Source organism: Canis lupus, chromosome 30 (assembly GCF_048164855.1).
Source record: "Canis lupus baileyi chromosome 30, mCanLup2.hap1, whole genome shotgun sequence".
Taxonomy (NCBI): domain Eukaryota; kingdom Metazoa; phylum Chordata; class Mammalia; order Carnivora; family Canidae; genus Canis; species Canis lupus.
The window spans coordinates 41936077-41957406 of NC_132867.1; the positions used below are offsets into that span (position 1 = coordinate 41936077).

The 21330-nt window shown below is 61.6% G+C and overlaps 1 protein-coding gene across 3 annotated transcripts; it reads right to left on the reverse strand.

Annotated features, from left to right (window-relative positions):
• Positions 1–1101: 1101 nt before the first annotated feature.
• Positions 1102–20429, reverse strand: PTTG1IP (PTTG1 interacting protein). Of its 3 annotated transcripts, none has more exons than XM_072807198.1 (6): positions 20246–20429; positions 13083–13135; positions 9628–9736; positions 5409–5583; positions 4751–4797; positions 1102–2798 (listed from the first exon to the last, which is right to left on the reverse strand). In XM_072807198.1, the coding sequence occupies exons 1-6, from the start codon at positions 20358–20360 to the stop codon at positions 2752–2754; spliced, it is 546 nt and encodes a 181-aa protein (XP_072663299.1). In that variant the 5' UTR covers positions 20361–20429; the 3' UTR covers positions 1102–2751. The 3 variants fall into 3 exon arrangements, with proteins under 3 accessions (XP_072663299.1, XP_072663301.1, XP_072663300.1); XM_072807200.1 differs by lacking the exon at positions 20246–20429 and adding an exon at positions 14483–14516; XM_072807199.1 differs by lacking the exon at positions 20246–20429 and adding an exon at positions 14338–14476.
• Positions 20430–21330: the final 901 nt, after the last annotated feature.

Here is a 21330-nt window from a genome sequence, read left to right on the forward strand (position 1 = left end):
CACGCAGATCGGATCCCCAAGGACACCCCACGACTGCCCCTGGACCTCTCACTCCCCTGCTCTCGACTTCCCAGAGGAAGAGCCCAGAGCTGCCCCGTCCCCGGTCTGTAACCTGGAAGTGCCCGAGTGCACCGGCCTGGGTCACACGGGGCAGGCTCACGCTGCCCTCCACGGGGCAGACCACAGCACCTTGGCAACAACAGACGGATTACCTGCCCGTGGACGGACTTCAGACTTTGCAGCACAGAGGGAGTCCCGGAGATCCCACGACTGCAGTGATGGTGACATGGACTCAGCTGGAGCTCAGAGGACAGGCGCTGCCCAGCAGCCCGGGGGCGGGGGTCTGCCGACGGTTACAGCCCAGGACACGAAGCTAAAGGCTTCATGAACGGCTTTCTCTGTTTTTTGGTATCTGATTCCAGGTAAGCAGAAGGACAGCAGGGCTGGGAGATGGGGTGCAGAAAACCAGCCCGAGTCCCCGGCTGGGCAGCAACTGCTGGGGCGTGGGGAGGGCCGGACAACGTGAGGACACGGCATAGTCGCCCCCTCGGCCCCGGTACTGAAGCCGGGATTGCTCACACATCTGGACATGTCAGAAGGGCCGACGTACAGGTGCCTGGGTGGCTCCAGCAGTTGAACATCCGACCCTTGGCTTCAGCTTAGGTTGTGATCTCAGGCTCCTGGGATCGAGCCTCACGGCGGGCTCCGTGCTGGGCGAGTCTGCTTCGGATTCTCTCTCTGCCCCCGCCCATGCCCCATGCATGCACACTCTCTCTAGAAGAGATAAATCTTTTTCTTTTTCCTCTTTTTAAGATTTTATTTATTCACAATTTTTAAAATTTATTTTTATTTATTCACGAGAGACAGAGGCAGAGACATGGGCAGAGGGAGAAGCAGGCTCCATGCAGGGAGCCCGATGCAGGACTCGATCCTGGGACCCCAGGATCATGGCCTGAGCCAAAGGCAGACGCTCAACCACTGAGCCACCAAGGAATCCCTAATCTTTTTTTAAAAAAGTCTCTGTAGAAAGTCTATGTGCTGCTCCCCAGGTAACACCACCACCACCACCACCACAGAGAAAGGAGACGCGAGCACACAAAGTGTATTCAACAAAGTGTGTATTAAACCATTTTTTGAAAACTGGTTAAAATTAAGGCACTCTGAGCTTCACGGTTTCCTTGAGGTTATATCAGCTGCTCTTAGGGCTATTTCAGAAAAAAGCGTGGGGACCGAGACAGCCCTCCAGGTCCCTGGCGTGGGCTCAGTACCCCAGAAGGGATCAGATACACAGTGTGGATGTGGAGGGCGGGAGCTCAGCAACCTACACTCAAGGCAGGAATGATCTTACACGGCGGGACTGTATGGATACAAAGGCCGCTAAAGCCTGTTACAGAGTTTCTCAGGAATAAACGGTAGAAAGACAACCGCGCGGCTGGCGTCCGAGAGCAGGAAGGCTTCATAGTACTTTAAACTGCTATCAAATGCCCGAGAAGTCCGAAAGGTGACGGAGTCTGTGGAGGTCGGGTTCTAGCTCGTGGGGCCGCAGGGCAGCACGCCCGGCGCGGTGCAGGCGGAGTTCCGATCACCTGGGCCTGCGCGGGGACTTCACCGGACGCTTCCGGCAGCGGGCGAAAGCAGAACACGTCGTGTTCTCGTGTGCCTGTCGACCCACGTTCCCAAAGCTAAACGTCTTCCTAATCCATGCAGGGCAGCAGCCGGGCCTATCCTCAGGTCTGAGGAAGGCTGTTCACGGTCACGACCCGGTCTGCGGCCGTGTCCGACACCAAGCGCTTGGTCCTAGATCTTGATGGGAGAAACGGAACCGCCACAGACGGCACCACAGGCCGCCTGGAGGCCCCGGCCACCCCCGGGAGCTGCCTCTGCTGGAGCTCTCACAACACCCCTAAGGGGCACAGTCCCAGGACCATCATCAGTGTGTCTGCACAGCCCGTGGGAGTCCCTCCCGCCAGCCTGGACACCCTGGCTCCCCTGTGGACAGAGCCCTGCAGAGGGGCCCGCGGCGTGTGGTCCCACCCCCTTAGAGGACAACCCATGGTCCCTAGGTGACCAGAGCGCAGGCAGCCTGACGTGCACCTCTGCACACAGCACCAGACACCTGCCACCAACGGGGCAGAAGGTGAGCACGGCCCGCGGCCACCCCACGGCACCACCAGCTGCCGCCCCGGAGAGGCGGCCTTAAAGCATCACGTGGTACCCAGTCTGCACCGCGAAACAAGCTTGAGGTTTGGTACAGATACAAATTAAAATCTACAAACTGTCCAATATGTGGTCTGAATTTTGACAGTGGAGTTTTTTGGTGAAGTATTTTAGGTGGAGGAATGAAATCTAAGACTTATTTAAGACGAAACAGAACATAGGCCCGAGGCCTGGGTGCTGCTCCAAGTGGCTGGGGTCGGGGAGCGCACCCCGAGTCAGCACGCAGAGGCACCGAGGGACAGGTGCGCCCCGCACTGAGCAGCAGGCCGCCGGGACGGAAGGCAGGGCAGGCGGCCCCGTCCGCAGGGGGCTTACCCACCGGGAGGAGTGAACGTGTGCCTTTCCTCCTGAGACTAACAACAGAACCCACACCAACCCCCGCCCCTGGACAGGCTCCGTGTCTGGAGTGACTAAGCGCAGAGAGAGAGAAGGGCAGAAGCTCGCAGGTGTGCGGGCGGCCGCGCTGTGCCCCGGCGGGGACGGGAGGGCCGGCCGGGGCTCCGCTGACCCGCAACACGTCCCGCGCCGGCGTGCTCAGTTGTTCTCAAACCTGGCATATGGGTTTTCTTCTTTAAACAAACCTGCAACGAGAGAGTCCTGGTCATAAGTGCGCTCAGACGACGACAAAGATGATGCACGAACGCGAGACAGCTAAGTTCCCCGTGAAGAGAAACGGCTGTCCTGAGCAGGTTCGAGCACCACGTGTCACCGTTTTCAAAGTCACGTCACGTCACGAATCCTTATACTGTCGACTCAGAACGAGGTGACCGTCGATCTCACCGTCCAGGGTTCAGATGCAACTAATACGATGGACGTGGTCATGAAATCCTCGCTGCTAAACACCCAAAGACAAGTCGTCTCTGCAGAAACACACACTCCCTCCCCTCTCTAGAAACCTGGACCACACCCCAAGCCCTCCTGCAGCCACTGCAACAGATCGACTTGCCGCAGCGTCTGGGGGAGCGGGGTGCTGCTCCGTCTGAGGGGAGGAAGCCCGCGGTGATGCTGGTAAAGGGCGCGCAGATGCCAAATGCCAGACACGCAGTCATGTTGGAAAAAGACAAAGCAGAACAGCTCCTAGTCCTAGTTCTAGTCCAAGGGGGAGAAAGTTCTGTGCTTCGGAAATCAAACGCCTGCTGAAACCCAGAGAAGGCTCCACGCGCGCTGGCATCCCGTGTGTTAGCCGGCGTGTGCCCCTCCCCTGCCCGCACGGGCCCTGCGAGTCCTTCCACCCGCTGCGCCTTTCCAAAGCCCAGTCCGCTCTCGGGTCTCTATGTAAACAGGCACCAGTTGGCTTTCTCAGCGCAGTTAGGGCCCAAACGAACCATCATCAGAACGGGAGGAAGACGTGGCCCGGTGCAGTTAGGGACAGCAGCCCTGCCCCGGGAGCCGCAGCCTGACCCCCAGGCCCCGCACACGCCGGCAAGGGGGATGACTGTCAGGCTACTTGTGCTTGGCAGTAAATGCACTTTGGTGAGTGTGCACATGCACACGGCTCGTCTTGTATTTACGTTAATGTTGCTCAGGTGCCCACACACTCCTGCCACCCTTTTCAATCTTGTGGAAAACCAGGGTGCCCCCACTGAGGGGCGCGGATCCTCGGGGGGCACGGCACCAAGACAGCTGGGTGGGGAATTTCACTCACATGGAGTGTGTCACCACCTGCCCTGGGAATACCACGTGACACCAGGCTGAGCGCCGAGGGCAGCAAGAGGGACAGGCCAGGCTGGCCAGGGGAGCAGCAGCACCAGGGGGGCAGCACACAAGAGGCGGCTCTCTAGGCTGCCGGACATCGCTCCTCGGCACGAGGACCTGACCGAGGCGGCCTGCGTGGGTGCGGGCAGCAGCCAGCCAGCAGCCCCGCCAGGGAACTGAGCCTTCGGGACTCACGGTGTTAGTGGTCAGGGTCGTAAACACCACTGAACGCAGTGTCCCCTCTTCAGAGAACTGCTAAGTGACCACCTTGTTGGAAAGGACTTTGCAATTTTCCTCATCACGTAGCCTTCAGCCCAGACGCCCGGTCCAACCAGCACGCAGCATGCGCTCCTCAGGTCAGAGGTCAGGGAAGCACCGGCCCCAGGCTGGAGGCACCGCGGCGGTCCTCAGTGAAGGCCCAGTGAGGCCACTTCTCCCAACCCCCACCCCCAGCTCAACACAGTAGACTGAATACTCTGTCACGCACCCCCCAATCTCCCCCAACAAAACACAACGTAACACATGGACAGGATGGGGAGCTGTGCGAAGTCCTTCAAAAGGGGCGCAGCCTGCACATCCCAGCAGGGACAGGCTGGGGCCGAGGTCCACCCCGTGAGCACGCGGTACTCAGGAGGCCTGGATGACAGAAAAATACACCAAGGCTTCATCTTTCACGACACTCGCGGCTCAGTTCATTCCGGTCCCCGCGGAGGAGAGCCGGAGGAGAGCCGGAGCGTGGGAGGGAGCGCGGGAGGGCAGCAGGGCCCAGGGCCTGCGCTCACATCTCATGGGGCGGCATCACCCCAACCACACGGAGTGGACACCCCCCGACGCTTACCGTATTTCTTTCTGATTTCGTCATGTCTCGACTTCATCTCTGCTCTCCTAAAAAGCAAAGAGATCTCATTTAGCATCTGAATGTGACATGATGTTGAGAGACGCACCCTTGGCTTCCTTCAGCAGAGAGGCTGGGGACAGGCGCGGCCACTCAGCCGGCAGGGGACGGCCAGCTCTTCTGCAGCCGCTGCGGCGTCCTCCTACCTATTCAAATGTCCAGTACTGTGATTTCTTAAAATATTTTTCATATGAAGAAAACATACCGATCAACGAGAATCTCACACCAGGTTCTGAGGAAGGTCAGTGCACGTTAGGTTTTATTTGGGGGCAATGGCTCTGCAGGGACCTCTCTGAACCACAGCCCACCCCCGTCAGGCGGGCCCAGTGACCCTCCGCTGCACCTGCCACCAAGGCCTGGCCTGTGGCAACAGACGTGCTCCCCAAAGTGCTCCGTAAGCAGGAGGGGACAGTGTCTCGGTGTGCTGGCCAAGGAGGCCCGCCCCAGGCAGCAACCAACCCCTGCGTGGCACTCACTCCTGCCCCCAAGCTTGGCACAGGACAGTCCGCCCAAAGCTGGAGACAGCTTGTGCCCCAGTCACTGCCCCTGGCTCGGTGGCCGGATGCCCGGGGACCTCCCACCCCCAGGAACGGGACCTCACCGCTCCTCCTGCCGGATCCTGCGCTCCTCGCGCTCCCGCGCCGCCTTTTCCTCACTTTTATCGGGCTTCCGGCTCTTCTTCCTCCGGCAGCAGCAGCAGCAGCAGCACACGGCCACGGCCAGGAGCACGGCTCCCCCCACCACCGACAGGGTGATGATCAGCGCCTCGAAGTTCACTGCAAGTGCACCGGGCGTTGGGGAGTCAGGACTGGGAGCAAGGACCCCAAAGCAGCACCCCCTGGGGGTGGAGAGCAGCCCCAGAACCACAGAACCAGCCCCCCAGGTCTGCTCTCAGCACGTGTGTGTGTGTGTGTGTGTGTGTGTGTGTGTGAGAGACAGAGACAGTGAGACAGAGACACACTTGGAATTTTTCAATCAAGCACCAGGGCCCCAGCGCCAGGGCAGCTGTCCTCACCTCCTGCCGCTGAGAGGAGTCTGCAGGCCTGAGGACAGGAAGGAAAATCCCCCCCGGGACATGTACACTGACCAAACACATCCTTAGACTCTCTGTGGGACCCCCGGAAACAGAGGCACGGCCTGGTACGGCGCTTCCGATCCTCAAGCCAGGCCACAGCCCTACACCGCTGGCCCCCAAACATGGTCTGAGCCTCGCGTGTCTACTAACACGTGCAGTCTGTTCCCACAAATACAGGGTGGTACACAGTGCACCGCCTCGTCCTGAGGACTCTCTTACTAACGCTTCCCTTTCTCGGGCCCGCTTGGCCGCAGGAGCACGGCACCCAGCACACGCGGGCACACGAACACGGGCTGTTCCGATGCCGTCGCCAGTGGGCCCTCCATCCACGGCAATTTCCAGGGAACCAAAAGTCACAAGCGGATTTTTGAGTGTGCAGGGAGTCAGCACCCCTGAACCTATGGTGTCCCAGGGTCACCTGCATTCCCCCCCCCCCCCGGGGACCACTGCTGACCCCAGCAGGCAGACGACGACTGCGCAGCCACAATGCAGCTGGCCAGGCTGCAAAGGATTTTAAGATTTTCTGTCAAAACCCAACTCCTAGGACAAATCAAGTAGTTGAAACAAGTTTTACAATTCTCTCCAACTTCCCTGAAGGATTTATAAGCCCAACTGTGGATATTTTCCTATTTAACACGAACCAGAGCCAACCAAACAGCTCTGATACTGCGTTTGCCAACGTGTCTGTTCATCCCGTTAATACAACCACCGCGGAGGCTTCGACAGCGAGATCTGCCCCGGGCGGCGGGATCGGAGTCTGCTCCGTCTCCTGGGTCTCCGCGTTGTGGCTGGGGGGGCCTCCCGGCTGGGGACGGGGACACCACTGCTGAGGGGGACACTCCACACGGGCCGGCCACGAGCCTCACACGCTCAAGTGTGTTCGCCTACTCCGCCAATCAGATACGGCTACGTCTGGTGAAACGACTTCTGAGCTGTCATCACGTGCTCTTTCCTCCTTCCACCTATTCTGGAAGAGCCCGCACAGCAAGCAGTAATGGCCGTAACACAACCAGGAAGACCTTCCTTCACGAGCAGAAACAGCACGCTTTGACTACAGAACTTTATTTTTTTTTTTAAGATTTTATTTACTCATGTGAGAGAGAGAGGCAGAGACCCAGGCAGAGGGAGAAGCAGGCTCCATGCAGGGAGCCCGATGTGGGACTCGAGCCCAGGACCCCGGGGTCACGCCCTGAGCCAAAGGCAGCCGCTCAACCACTGAGCCCCCCAGGCAACCCTGACTACAGAACTTTAAAACAATCACTTCCTTTCCTTCCCTTCCCCTTTCTTTTCCCTTCCCTTTCCTTTCCCCTTTCCCTTTCCCTTCCCTTTCTTTCTTTCTAAAAGATTTTATTTACTCTTGAGAGACACAGAGACACAGGTAGAAGGAGAAGCAGGCTCCCCGCAAAGAGCCCAATATGGACTCAATCCTGGATCCCAGGATCACACCCTAAGCCAAAGGCAGATGCCTGACCACTGACACCCAGGCGTCCCTATTTTGAGAGAGAGAGAGAGGCAGAGACACAGGCAGAGGGAGAAGCAGGCTCCATGCAGGGAGCCCAACGTGGGACTCAATCCCGGGTCTCCAGGATCAGGCCCTGGGCCAAAGGCGGCGCTAAACCGCTGAGCCACCGGGCTGCCCTATTTTTTTTTTAATATTTTATTTATGGGGCGCTGAGGTGGCTCAGTGGTCAAGCATCTGCCTTTGGTTCAGGTCATGGTCTCAGGGTCCAGGGATCCAGTCCCACATTGAGTTCCCCGCAGGGAACCTGCTTCTGCTTCTGTGTCTCTCACGAATAATTAAATAAATCTTAAAAAACAAGAAAAAGACTTTACTTATCTGACAAAGAAAGCATGCATACAAGAAGGGAGATCAGCAGAGAGAAAGGGAGAAGCAGGCTCCCTGCAGGAAGCCCGATGTGGGACTTGAACCCAGGACCCCAGGGTTACGACCTGAACCGAAGGCAGACACTCAACCAACGGAGCCACCCGGGCACCCAATAGTCAACTTTAAAAACCAATCACATCAGCAAGACAGCTGGCTTGGAAATAGGCTCCCCCCCCCGCCCTCCCACAAAACAGCTCTCTGACTAGCAGCTAAAACAAGCTATAAAATAAAGAAATCCCGATCACGACGGGAAGTCGCTGTGGGCCGCCCTCCCCGTGAGCCTCCCATGGAAGAGCTATGTCAGGGTGACCTGAGTGGGGCAGGGACACCTGCCTATGCACGATAGGACGATCTCCTGAAAACCTCAAGTTTCTCCAAATGAGCATGATTGCAGGTCATTACAGTGAAAACCTCAGAACAGTTTTGCCCAAAACTGGGTAAGAAGATTCTGAAGTTCTGTGAGATCAAAGAGCGCCCTGCGCGTGTGAGGTCTGGGATTAGAGTCACGTGCCGCCCTGACGTCTGGGGGGCTCCCATGGAGAAGGTCCCCGGCCCGACATGTCCGCCCAGCCCTCCGGGTGCACACCCGCAGCCCCGCAGCTCAGGACACCACCCGCGCCTTCTCCGGGAAGCAGGGGCAGCATGCCTCCCACCGCCCCACTACCCCCGGCCCCCAGGCTGCGGGTCTCACTGGCCCACGTCAGGTGTTCAGCCAGCCTCATGGCCCAAAGGCAGGGACTTCATTTCACAGGAGAATTATCAAAAATGCCCCCACTTGAAGGGTGTGTAGCATCATCAGCCAGAGAAATGCCAATTCAAACCACAATGAGATACCACTTTACACACTCAATGAACTAAAACGAAGACGACTGATTGTCCCAAGTGTTGGCAGGGACGTGGGACAAGGGGAGCACCACCACCCCCTGGCCCACTGGGAGGAGCGTAACTGGCACAGCCGCTCTGTGCAGGGACTCAGGGCCCGTGCTCCTCAGTGCACGACCGCGGGACGGAGTGTGGGCAGCGGTGCACACGAGCACAGCTGCGGCAGCACTGGCACGCCCGGGCGTCCACCAGCAGCACAACACATGAACAGCTGCAGGGCACTGAGCAGGGCACTGAGCGGCTGCGACAGGGGCCACAGGAGTCTCAGCCACACGACCAAAGGACTCGGAGAGACCAGCGCGTGACTCCCCCACGGGGAAGGGCCGCAGGCAGCACTCACCACGGGGAGCAGAGGTCAGTCCAGGGACGGCCCACAGGGTCCTCCGTGGTCAGGCTGCGAGTCTGAGGGGAGATGACCTGCCTGCCCGTGGAAGGCTTCACTCAACTCCCTGAACTGGGTACGTACACGTGTCTCTGCTAAACACTACCGTCCACACGAAGAGGAAGAATTAACGTGTACGCTTATCAGAAGCTGAAGCTCAGGATGCCCCAGGCTCCCCGGTCAGGGCGCTCTCTGTGGGGTCTCACAAGGGTTAACCCACCAGAGAGACTGCCCACGACACCAACCACACGCAGAGGGGGACACATGACGAGAGGCGGGCCCAACCACACTGAGCGGCAGTCCCAGCGCACAGATGCCGCCCACACCATGTGCTGACCCGCCCGGCAAACAGTCCCCGAACGAACCCCCCCGTGCCCTCCGCCGCCGTCGTGGGCCGTGGAAACCCAGGGCAGGGCCGAGGTGGACGGGCTTGCACCCGGGGACCTCCAGCTGCCCCCCCAGAAAGCACGCGCTCTCACTGGCTTCCTGACTTCCTGCAGCGAACATGCGTTCTGACAGCTTGTGTCCACTGAGCACAAGCAGATTTTCCAAGACAGCATTGCTTTTGCAAGAACTCCATGAAAACGAAGACTCACCCCAGCAAACGCCCCAGCGGGCGGAGCTCAGCTTACAGAGGGAGCTGGGTGGCAGGATCCTGCTCACCGGGTAGTCCAAGCACGCCTTATTTGTGTGGCACCAAAGACACTGAAAGAGAGAAAAGTTTGACAAACATCAGAAATGCAACGTATGCCCTGAAGAATCAGACTGTCCAGGACAACCACCCCCAACACACCTCTGCTCCCCCAGGTGACTGGCAGGCCTCGGCCCCCAGCCCCCATCAGCTCTACCTGGCCTGGCCCACCAGGGCCGAGGTTTCTCCAACCCTCCTGCACCAGGCACCCTGCCCGGCCTCTTGGCCTTCCTGCAGGTCCCGAGAGCTGCCAGGTGGCTCCCTGCCCGGAGTCTCTGCACAGCTACTCCTCCTGCCCAGAACATTCTTGTCTCAGCTCCCCCACGAGGCCCACCCTGAGCCGCCTCCCCACCAGCGCCCTGCCTCCCCGGTCCCCTCCCCTCAGAAGCACCCAGACTCGCTCAGCTGGGGTGCCCCTCCCCGTTTGTCTGCAGGAGGGTAGGCACTTGTGTGCTTCACCGAAGGATCCTTGGCAGGCGGGCCGGAGCCGGGCCCACGGGGGGAGCGCAGGAAGTACTGGTCAGCGGACTTCTGCAACCTTGGAAAACACTGCGGCCTCTCCAGCCGCGCGGGGGCTCTGCCGTTGTACATACCCCGCACCGGGGGCGCCTGGGTGGGTGAAGTGTCCGCTGTAGGTTCAGGTCAAGATCCCGGGGCCTTGGGACCTGCCAGCGTCCAGTGCTCCGCTCTAGGGAGTCTGCGTCCCCTCCCTCTGCCCCTCCCTCCTGCTTGTGTTCCCACACTCTCTCAAGTGAATAAATAAAATCTTTAAGGAAAAACAAAGCACATCTAAGGCTCAGAGGCAGCCGACCAGAAGCTCAGAGCTGGAGTGCACCTCACAGATGCTGTCTGGGGTCCCTAAAACCAGGAGGGGCAATGCAGGCGCAGAGACAGCACCACCCCAGTGCTTGGCCGACGCCGGGCGGCCCAGGCCGGAGCCACACTCCGCAACCTGAGGCGAGCTGTATCTAGACCTCATGGGCCAGCCGGTCGGGCCTTTGCTCGGCACTTTGAATCTTGAACGTCGCCATCCTGCAGGCTCACCCGGGGCGCCCGTATGCAAGACACTCCGAGCACGCAGGGAACATGGTAACCCTCTTGTTCCTGGCCGTCTGAGAGCATCCTGCACAGCAGCGGCTTGGTCCTGGCTGAACCATTTTCGGTAAATCCTCCATTTTCAAGTAATGCAAATCTCAAATGTCTGTTTCTCATTTTTATAACCATTTTACCAAAAGCCACAGGAGCTCCCTGGGAGGCCAAGTTCTCTGCTGTGGTGGCATCACAGGTTTTTTTTTTTTTTCTTTTTTTTTCTTTTTTATTTATTTATGATAGGCACAGTGAGAGAGAGAGAGAAGCAGAGACACAGGCAGAGGGAGAAGCAGGCTCCATGCACCGGGAGCCCGACGTGGGATTCGATCCCGGGTCTCCAGGATGGCGCCCCGGGCCAAAGGCAGGCGCTAAACCGCTGCGCCACCCAGGGATCCCGTCACAGGGTTCTATTTGCTCTTTAGATTAACGAAGTGACACACACATGGTGAGCAACTCAGGTAGCACCTAAGGGGGACCAGCGCACCCTCCGCCTCCCTTCTGGCCCCTGGGCCCCGGCCCGTCCTTCCAGAAACCCGCGTGCGCCCAAGGATCCATGTGGGCGGGTCTGCGACAGCCCTGGCTTGAGGGGGGCTGTGTCTTGGACTCCACAGGTCAGGTGGAAGGGCCGTCTGCTGGGAGCCCCCAGTGATGGGGGCCGTCCCTCGGCCGTGCGCCACACAATCTCCTCCCACAGAGGGAAGGGTTGGACTGGACGCCGGCAAAAGCGCCCCCGCAGGGAAGCGGGTGGGGGGGGGCGGTGAGGTAAACACTGGGCTGCTCTCAATGCTCTCAGGCCAGGCCAGGATGACTCCCCGTAGCCACACCCTGCCCCCTGGCAGCCCAGCCAAGAAAACACCCCTCGAGGGGCCGAGGCCACTGAACAAGCCTAGTGTCATCAACAGCATCAACAGCGAGGGCTGAGGCTGCAGTAACTACCTCCCTCGGTTTATAACCAGCCAAGGCGGGGGTCCCCTGGGCCCCACGACCCCACAGGCCTCAAACCATGACGCCGCCCTGCAGCCAGCAAACTCTTTTGAAAATGTGACTATCTTAGAGCAGAAATTGTCTGATGAGGTCTCTCCTGACCCGTCCCAGAGTGAAATTCACCGCTGGGGAAGGGAAACAGGGCAATGCGCTAAGATACCCTCGTAAAACCCGACTGGAGGGAGGGGAGACAGCTTTGCCCCAGGCCCCCAGGTGAAGGCCGCCCATCTCTCCCAGCCCCCCTCCCCACATGGCCCTCAGGGCTCTAACGCTGAGCACACAGGGCTGCGCTGAAACGAGCCAGAGAACCGAAGCCCGGGGCTCCTGAGTCCCACTGCTCAGGAAGCTGGTGCCGGCCAGGAGGGCAGAAGGATCCTAACAAAGCGGTACAGTTGCCCCAAGACCCTAGTGGGCTTTACACGGTGGGTGTCTTTTGCCAGTGTTCCTACTTGCCCTGATGATCAGCTGCAGACGTGCCTGCGTGTCAGAACCCAGTCGACCCACCTGGAGGTGATTGCCATGCGCACCAGGCCTGCTCCAGAGCAGGGACAACCCATGAGCGTCCTGGCTCCAAGTGTCCCCTGTAACTCTGGGGAGCTAGTCTAGACCAGGTCCTGTGTGATCTGATGGCTGCGTGTGTCTCCTCGCCCTCACCCTTCCCTGTTCCCAGGCGGAGAGCCAAGGGGGAAGCATCTACCCCAAGCCTGGAGAACTCGGGACACGCAGTCTGAAGACTTTGGTTCAAGGTTCATGGACAGCCCTCACTCCTCTTGGCAGCAGATGAGGCCTCTGCGCACTCAGGACACCCCCTGCCACGTCCCCGGGGCCCATCGGCAAAACAGAGTACAGCCCGTCCCCACCAGGGCTCTGCATTCCAATGACACCACCATGAAAAGCCCTGGTCAAGAGCTAACAGTTGCACACCAGATGCTCAATGAGTCCCCAGCCCAGCGCTCCTCCTGTCCCCCTGGCCCTCCACAACCCCTCACCCGACCCCAAGCCCACCAGCCTCGGTGAGGCCTGATGCTTCCCACGCAGCTCACACACGCTCCCAGCCAGGGGGCCTAGCGCATGTTTCATAACCCTCGATACCTGTTTCAGGAGGTAAAGAAAGCATATCGGTGATGCACAGGTGGGACGTGCAGTTTTCCTAAGACGGTTTAATACGCCCAAGAAACACTAAAATGATGTTCCGTACGCATCACACGAGACACCTCCACGGACCCCCAGACGCAGAGCCCTTCACACACGAGACCCCGGGGCTGAGGAAGGGGGTGTGCTACTTACAGAGACGTTTCTCAGGCACTCCTCACAGGTTCTGTTTGTGTTCTGAGAGCAAGCTGTGGGGAAGAACACACACACCGGTGAGAGTCAGGCAATGTGCACGTGCACTCGGGGGTAGGGGGCCCGGGCGCCGCTCCCAGCCTCGGAGACCCACAGCCAGCACCCAGTGTTCAAGGGACATCAGCAAGAGCTACTGAGCCTTGCTGCCAGCAGGGCCCCAGGGAGGACAGACAGGCACCCTGCAAAGGTGCAAAGGTCCGTGCGTGAAAACAGGCCCTGGCACACGGAGGGAGGACCTTCAGCGAAGAGGAGACGAGCACCTGGCTGTGTCCAATGGACCCCACCCGGCCTAGGCCCACTGGCTCGTCAGCACACACAGCAGTGTCAGGCCCAAGAGACAAAGGTCAGGCCTCAGTCCCACCGACGTGCGGGGAAGGCTCCCTGAATCAGCTGATGCCAACCCCACGGGGCACCCCGCAGCTCTGGCCCCTCCTCACAGCACAAGGAGCTCAAACTCCACGCAGCTAAGAGCTCTGGAACTCAAGTTAGTCAGAAGTAAAGAACTAGTGTATGACTACAGCATTCCCGTCCCCTATCAAGCTGCCAGTACCACACCCCACTGCTAAAACAGACTAAAAAGAGCTCTGTGTGCAAGCTCGTGAGTCACCAGGAATGGCAACCTCACGTCATCACGAGATGCCACTGTACTCCCACCAGGATGACTAAAGTTAAAAAGGCTGACACCACCAAGTGCTGGTGAAGAGGGAGCAGTGGGGAACTCCCACAAAGCGTTGGTGGGAGAGCAGGACAGTTCCAACAGCGAAAAGATCTGGCGTTTGCTCATAAAACCAACCCCTGCTCCCCCGTGAGTCAGCAACCCCACTCGACTATGTTACTCAAGAAAATCAGAACGTAAGCCTCCAGGGAGGCTTGCGTAGAAATGTTTACAGCAACTTTTTTTTTTTTTTTTTTAAGATTTTATGTATTTGAGAGTGCGAGAGAGAGAGAGCACACAAGTGAGCAGCGTGGGGGGAGGCAGAGGGAGAAGCAGGCTTCCTGCAGAATGGGGGAGCTCGATCCCAGCACCCCGGGACCACGACCTAAGCTGAAAGGAGACGCTTCACCGACGGAGCCGAGGCGCCACCAGCAACTTTATGGTAACAGCAAACAACTGGAAAGAACCCAGATGCCCAGGCACAGGAGGATGGGCAAACCAGTGGAGCTGCACAGCGGAACGGTACTCAGCCAGCAGACATACCCCGTACACACGAAACATGGATTATCTTAGAAATGTCACGCAGGCCCACAGATATCTGACACGAAAGGCCATCCTGTGGGCTCCCTGGACAGGCGGCTCTGGAGCAGGGCATCCCCTACATCAGGAAAAGGCCAGGCACCCGAACCTTCCAGAGACAGATGCATCCAGGAGCCTGACGGGGGCCAGGGCGCACAGGTGTGACTCACCGCCGGCACACTTAAGACTCCTGCACTTCATCGCACTCAAAACTTCCTGCATGAGAGAAAGGAGGACGAACGTTAACCTCCGGCCCACGACAGGTGCTGGGAGGTCCCAGGCAGCGGACCTCACAGAGCTCAGCGCAGGGAAAGGGGAAGATCCCACGCGCCGCGGAGGGACCGCAAAACTCCGTGCAGTGTGAAAATCCCGAGTGCGCGTGCCTACTGCTCAGTTCGGCCTCCTCCCCCGTGTTGAGGGCAGGGGCGCCTCACCCCCAGGTGCGAGGGCGCCCACCGCGGCCACCGAGCAGGACCAGGACAGTGACCCACAGCACATCTGCCTCTCCGCACACCCTATACAGCCCTGCCTGACTCAGGGTGAGCCGGGCCCGCTGGCCCCAGCTTGCTCCCCAGCACCCCAACAGCACTCCTCCCAGAGCCTCTGGCAGGTGCCGCTCCCTCAAGGACTCCTCCTGCAGCAACAGCCCTACCTTAGCTCCAGGAGGGTAAACAAAGTGGATGACCCGCCACCACCTTGATTTCTGCCGGTACCTCACCAGCCCAGGTCCTGGCATCCACCAAAGGGCCCAGAGGACGACACCCGGAGCACAGGGACCTTAGTGTGCGGACACCGTCCCCGCGGAGGAGCCAGGGCTCAGGGAGGAACACCTGATCGCAGAACTGGGACAGAGGAAGGACAGGACCGGCCTGGGACGGACTGCTGCGCCATGGTGGCACAGATGTAGGGGGTCAATGACTGAAGGATCCAGAAGCCAGCTTGAAGGGGTCCTCCTTGCCAAACAGGGACAATGACAAATCAAGGTGGCTGACAACAATGGCCGCTAACGTCTCGAACGGTCCAGGATTTCCCATGGACAGGGAAGGCCGACCAGCCAAGGTGAAGCAGCGGGTAGAAAACCTGCCATTTGCAGTCATCTTGATAAATCTGGACGCTGAGGCCACAGTGTGTACCCGTGAGGTGACAGGCCCTTGCGGCCTCCAGGCGCCCCGCGGTTGAATTACTTATGAAGACAAGATGGTACCTTAGAAGTGACCGAAGTATCGCCACAATAAGGACAGGACGAGGGAACGAAATGACAGCAAGTGCCCCCTGGGGGTGCAGGGCGAAGGACCCAGCCACAGGGGATTGAATCCTGGCCAAACGGGAGTCCAAGTAGAGGCCAGCAGGCTGGACCCACGGAGGGCCTTCTACAACGCCGTCCTCTGAGAGCCGAGGAGGCGACGGGAGCTTGGGAGACCTCCTGGCCAGAAGCCCCGCGTGTCCAGGAGGGGAAAGGGACAGGACGGCCCTGGGGCAACTGGTGGACCGTGTCTGTAAGCCCCGGGCCCCGTCACGGAGTTCAGGGATCATGGCGATGCCGGCTGTCCGTCCCGGCTGTCCCGACCGTGCCCCTCGCGCCCCAGGCCTCGGGAGGGCCTCCCGGCTGCGAGGAAGGGCCGGCCAGCTCCCCGCGGGGCTGGTTAAAAGGGCAGCGAGCACACGGGGCGCCGCAAAGCAAACCCGGAAACGCTGAGAACACAAAGGCGTTTGGAAGTTAACTAAACTGTTTATTCCTTCAACTTTTCTGCAGCTTTGACGTTTTTCTAAACAAAGAGTTAGGCAGGAAGCCGCTGGGAAAATGTGCACAACTGCTGACACACCCACCCTTAAGTCCTTCTGGAAAGATTCTACAAGAAAAGTCCTACTTCTGGGGATCCCTGGGTGGCTCAGCGGTTTCGCGCCTGCCTTTGGCCCAGGGTCTGATCCTGGAGTCCCGGGATCGAGTCCCACGTCGGGCTCCTGGCATGGAGCCTGCTTCTCCCTCTGCCTATGTCTCTGCCTCTCTCTATCATAAATAAATAAAAATAAATCTTCAAAAAAAATAAAAAATAAAATCATAAAAAGTCCTACTTCTCATCAATCTTGACTGAGCAGCCACAGGGGGCAGGGGAGGCTAGAAGAACTCTGTCATGGGGACTTTTCATGTTTGACAGTTGGCTTTGTGTGAACTCAGCTCCTGGACACACGATCCGACCCCACCCCATGGCCTCTGGACCAGCGAGCAGGGGTCGGTGGCGACCACCCTGCTTCTCCCCGCCCTGGCCGGGCAGCGGGCAGAGGGCTCTGTGTCCAGCGCTCCAGGACGCGGGCGCCGGGGAGAGGCCGCTCACTATCCCCCTCGGATCACCTGACCGTCCTGCACGGCTGGCAGGGCAAACACGTTCACCGCGTGCTAGGGCTTCAGAGGCCCACCTCTCTGGTCACGGGACGTGGAAAACCAGGCGCCGACAGCCAGCGAGAAGCAGGCGCTGCCCTCGTTTCCTAAGTCGAGCGCTAAGACCCAACGCCCCGGCTCTGCGAGACCTGGGCCTGAAGATCCTCCACCAGAGTCCACTCCCCAACAATCAGAAAACGTCACACATCATTCACTTTGCAAATTAAACAAAAAGACCAAAGCAAGAAAACGGAAGTTCACTGTGTCGAGATACACTGGCCCACGGCCCCACATCGCACTGGAGCTGCAGGGGAGCCTGTTAAGTACAGAGGACACACACCCTCGTCGCGAAGAGATGGTTCATAAAAATAAAAAAACGAATGAGGACATTCCCACATGTGCGTCACACCACAGGCCAGGGGCCGGGGCCGGCAGACCAAGCCCCTCCTTGGACACTGCATCTGCTCCACTGGGTGACAGACACACAGGAAGCATCCACATCACAAGCTCCCACGAGAAATAAGGGTAAAAAGTTCACGCAGACAAAAAGCCCCACATGTCTTCCTAGCTCAGTAGGAACAAGAGAGCTTGAGGGTGGCACGGCTCTTCCCCAACCGAGGATGGCTTACATCCCAAGAAACCCACTGTAAGTGGAAGACGTTCTAGCAAAAATACACCTGGCCGACCGTCGACGTGCTGAGCACACGCAGGGGGCGGCGGGCGGGCGAAGCCCTCAGGCAGGGCCTACCCCGTGAGAGTCAAGCAGCTCATGTGATGACCGAATGCCCGCCGTGACCAACGGGACGGCCGTGACCAATGCGACAACCGTGACCGCACAGTGCTGGCCTGGCAAAGACCCACATCCGAAGTGCCAAGCGCTGCTCCTACTGTGTGCACATCACTTCTGTGCCACCATGACGTTAGAACGTCCTAGGTAGACCCGTGTAGGCGGGGGCTGTCCGTGCATACAAATAACGGGTACCGTGTACGCGCTGGCTGCCACACCCTTACGACCGGGTTAGAAAGCCCTGGTCTCAGCAGCAGATGGGCAGCACAGGAATGGCAAGCCCCCTCCAAGTCCAGCACCCGTCCTAAGGAGCAGTGAGGGTGGGCTCCCCACCCCGCCCACCTGCAGAGGCCACAACGGAGCTCTTCTGCATCCCCGGGCCGCTGGTGCTCGGGGTCATCTCCCCTCCACCGTGACGGACACTTGCAGGTGTTTCAGGAGCTCAGCGTTCGCCCCGGTGGACAGAGTCGGGAAGACTGTCCTCACCATGCGAGTGGGCATCACCCAATCCACAGGGGACCCAACAGAACAAAAAAGGCAGAGGAGCAGAGAACTGACTCTGCTGAAGCCGGGCCACTGTCTTCTCCTGCCTTGGGCACTGGTGCACCTGGTTCCCACGGCTCCACCAGCAGACGCAGGTCGTGGGGCTTCCCAGCCCCCACCATCACGCACGCCAGCCCTTCATGATCTGTCTCTCTCTACAGCCACAGACACCGCCGGTGGTTTCTCTGAAGAACCCTAATGCCCTGGCAAGGCTGTGAACGGCAGTCCCGCTCCTCCAGCACAAGCAGCAAACGCCTCACGGCAGCCTGGGCTCTGTGGAAGGGGGGTCTCGGGGCTCTCACAGTCCCCCTGACCCCAAGGAAGCGGAGCAGGGGACCGGCTGGCAAGCACCCACCCAGCACACCACTCCCCTATGAGGAGGTGCTGCTGACAGGGGAAACAAGAGCACCCCGCCACCCACCGAGGACCTGGGGTGTATCCCAGACAGGTGATCCCTAGGAGCCGAGGCCGGTGATGGGCAGCTGCCCCCTGAGCTGACTGCGAGCGAACGCCGTGTGGCTGAAGGCGCTGTGGCATATGGAGCCGCAGCTCTGGTCTAAGCCCCTACGGAGGACACGAAGTCACCAGGGCCACCCCTGGTCACCTGACGGAGCGAGGGCAGTATAACAGAGTGGTCACACAGGTCACTGCCGGCGCCCCCTGACATGCGCACTGCAGTCACGCACACACGCCCGCTGACCGCGGAGAAAGACTTCCCGCAGCTCATCCACCTACTCGGGTAAACGATCCCCATCCACGTTCACGCTTATGGCTCAGTCTAGACCAAAAGTTCCCTACGCACTGCCATCCTGCTGCTGCACATAAAAACGTCCAGGTAGCTGCCTGGGCAAGGTCACGCGTACATGTGAAGTGGACTGGCACGACAGTCCCCTGAGCAAACACTCTGTAAGTCACCGAAGAAAGGTACTCTGCTGTGCTCACCGAAGAAAGGTACTCTGCTGTGCTCAACGGAGCGACAAGGCCTAGGCTGCCGGGAGGAGAGGAAAACCCTGGCCCCAAGGGGGTCCTCCTCGCAAAGCCCCGGGCGGAGGTCAGGAGGCCTGCATGTGGCGCTACGACCACAACCGGAGATCTCGCCGGGCTGCAGACACGCCGGCCAGCACGACCGTCCTGCAACAGGCCAACCGACACTGCCCAGCTTCTCTGATTCCCCCGGGCCCAGAGGCTGAGGACCCCCGGTCCCCCTCCACTGGCCACGGGAGGCCGCGCTCCAGCAGCACTCCGTCTCTGGAACTTTCTGAAACGTCAGTCTGGGCCAGGTCACCCACCTCCCGTGTGGGCACTCTCTTGGCCAGGCCGGCAGGGACTCCGCCTGCTGACCTCCGGGCCCAGGCCCGGGCAGCACCGGGCGGGGTGAGAACAGGTGGGAGGAACCGGGGCGCACAGGCCTGGGGCGCGCTCAGGGCAGCCGCGGAATCCACTTCCTTCAGAGCGCAGGCCCCCGGCCCCAGCTTTCCTGCCTCCACCGAGGCTTGCCCTGACCCAGGTCCGCTCCTGCGGTGCACAGGCGCCCGCCACCCGCCGGCTCTGGGGCTCCTGCAGGCAGCGGGCTCCGCTTCCAGCTCGGAACCGAGCACCGCGGGATCCCCGGAGAGGCTCCGGGAGGCTACGCCGAGGGCTCAGCCGGGACGACCCCGCAGGCCCGCACACCGCCGCCCGCTCCACCGAGACAGGGGTCCGGCTGCCCCTTCCCAAGGGACCCTCGGGCGGCCCCCGCCGGCCGCAGCCCCAGCCCGGGGCGGGGTCGGAGTCGGGGGCGGGGCGGCGGCCCCCGGGCGCAGGGGCGGCCCGGCAAGACCGAGGCCCAGAGCCCCGGCCCCGCCCCGAACGCCGCGACCCCGCCCCGGACCCCACGACCCCATCGCGCCCCGCCCGGGCCCCCGCGACCCCGCGACCCCTCCCTGTCCGAGACCGCGCCCCGCCCCGCCCCCCCCCGCCCCGGACCCCGCGACCCCATCGCGCCCCGCCCGGGCCCCCGCGACCCCGCGACCCCTCCCCGTCTGAGACCGCGCCCCGCCCCGCCCCCCCGCCCCGGACCCCGCGACCCCATCGCGCCCCGCCCGGGCCCCCGCGACCCCTCCCCGTCCGAGACCGCGCCCCGCCCCGCCCCCCCGCGCCGTCTCTAACCGCCCCGGGTCCCTCACCCGCGCCGGGCGGCTCCGGAGTCGCGGCCGCCGACAGCAGCAGCAGGAACAAGGCGACGGCGCCGCGGGGCAGCTCCCAGCGCAGCCCCAGCCCGCGGGCGCCGCCGAACGCCATGGCGGCCGAGCCCTCGGGGCGGACGTCAGCCGGACGCGGTCCCCTCCGCCGAGCTCCGCGGCCTCCCCGCCCCCGGAAGAGCCGCGCGCCGGAAGTGGGCGGGGCGAGCGGCAGGCCGACTGCGCAGCCGCGGCTCCCGGTTCGCCCCGCCCCCCCCGGCCGCTGCCCCCCCACCTCCCGGCGCGGCGCGGGCGCGGCACAGTGCGCGTGCGCGGGGGCAGGGGGCGGGCTGCGGGCGGCGCTCACGGCGGCTCGGTGCGCCTGCGCGGCGGCGGGGGGCGTGTCCTGGGGCGGCGGGGGGACCCCGACCCCAGGGCGCCGAGCGGGTCGGGCGGGGTGGCCCCGGGACCGGGTGGCGGTGCCGCCGCCGGAGAACGGCTCGCAGTGCAGCGGTCACCGGAGGCGGAGAGGCCGGGCGGGGGGCTCGCCCCGAGGGCTCGCAGGGGCGCCCCGGGGTCCGCGGCTCCGAGCGCGTCGGGAGGCTGGGGAGGAGCGCTGCGCGCCCCGGGACGCCCCTGGCTCCCCGCGCTCTCCCCGGCCGCCGTCGGATGCACCTGCCTCCCCGGATCCGGGGCTGCCTGGCCCGTGGAGGGAGCCCGGGGGGCGGGGGCTGGGGCTGGGGCTGGGGAGCCCTGGGGGGGCGGGGGCTGGGGCCGGGGAGCCCTGGGGGGGCGGGGCTGGGGCCGGGGAGCCCTGGGGGGGCGGGGCTGGGGCTCGGGAGCCCTGGTGGGGCGGGGGCTGGGGCTGGGGAGCCCTGGTGGGGCGGGGGCTGGGGCCGGGGAGCCCTGGGGGCGCCGGGGAGCCCTGGGGGGGCGGGGGCTGGGGCTGGGGAGCCCTGGGGGGGCGGGGCTGGGGCTCGGGAGCCCTGGTGGGGCGGGGGCTGGGGCCGGGGAGCCCTGGGGGCGCGGGGGCTGGGGCCGGGGAGCCCTGGGGGGGCGGGGGCTGGGGCTGGGGAGCCCTGGGGGGGCGG

Bases quoted from the DNA above. Each gene is read 5' to 3' on its own strand.
- PTTG1IP (XM_072807198.1), bottom strand. From the start codon at position 20,360: ATGGCGTTCGGCGGCGCCCGCGGGCTGGGGCTGCGCTGGGAGCTGCCC. The intron at 13,136-20,245 runs GTGAGGGACCCG...TCTTCCCCACAG, and splicing joins TCCGGAGCCGCCCGGCGCGG to CTTGCTCTCAGAACACAAAC. The intron at 2,799-4,750 runs GTAAGCGTCGGG...CTCTCGTTGCAG, and splicing joins CGAAATCAGAAAGAAATACG to GTTTGTTTAAAGAAGAAAAC.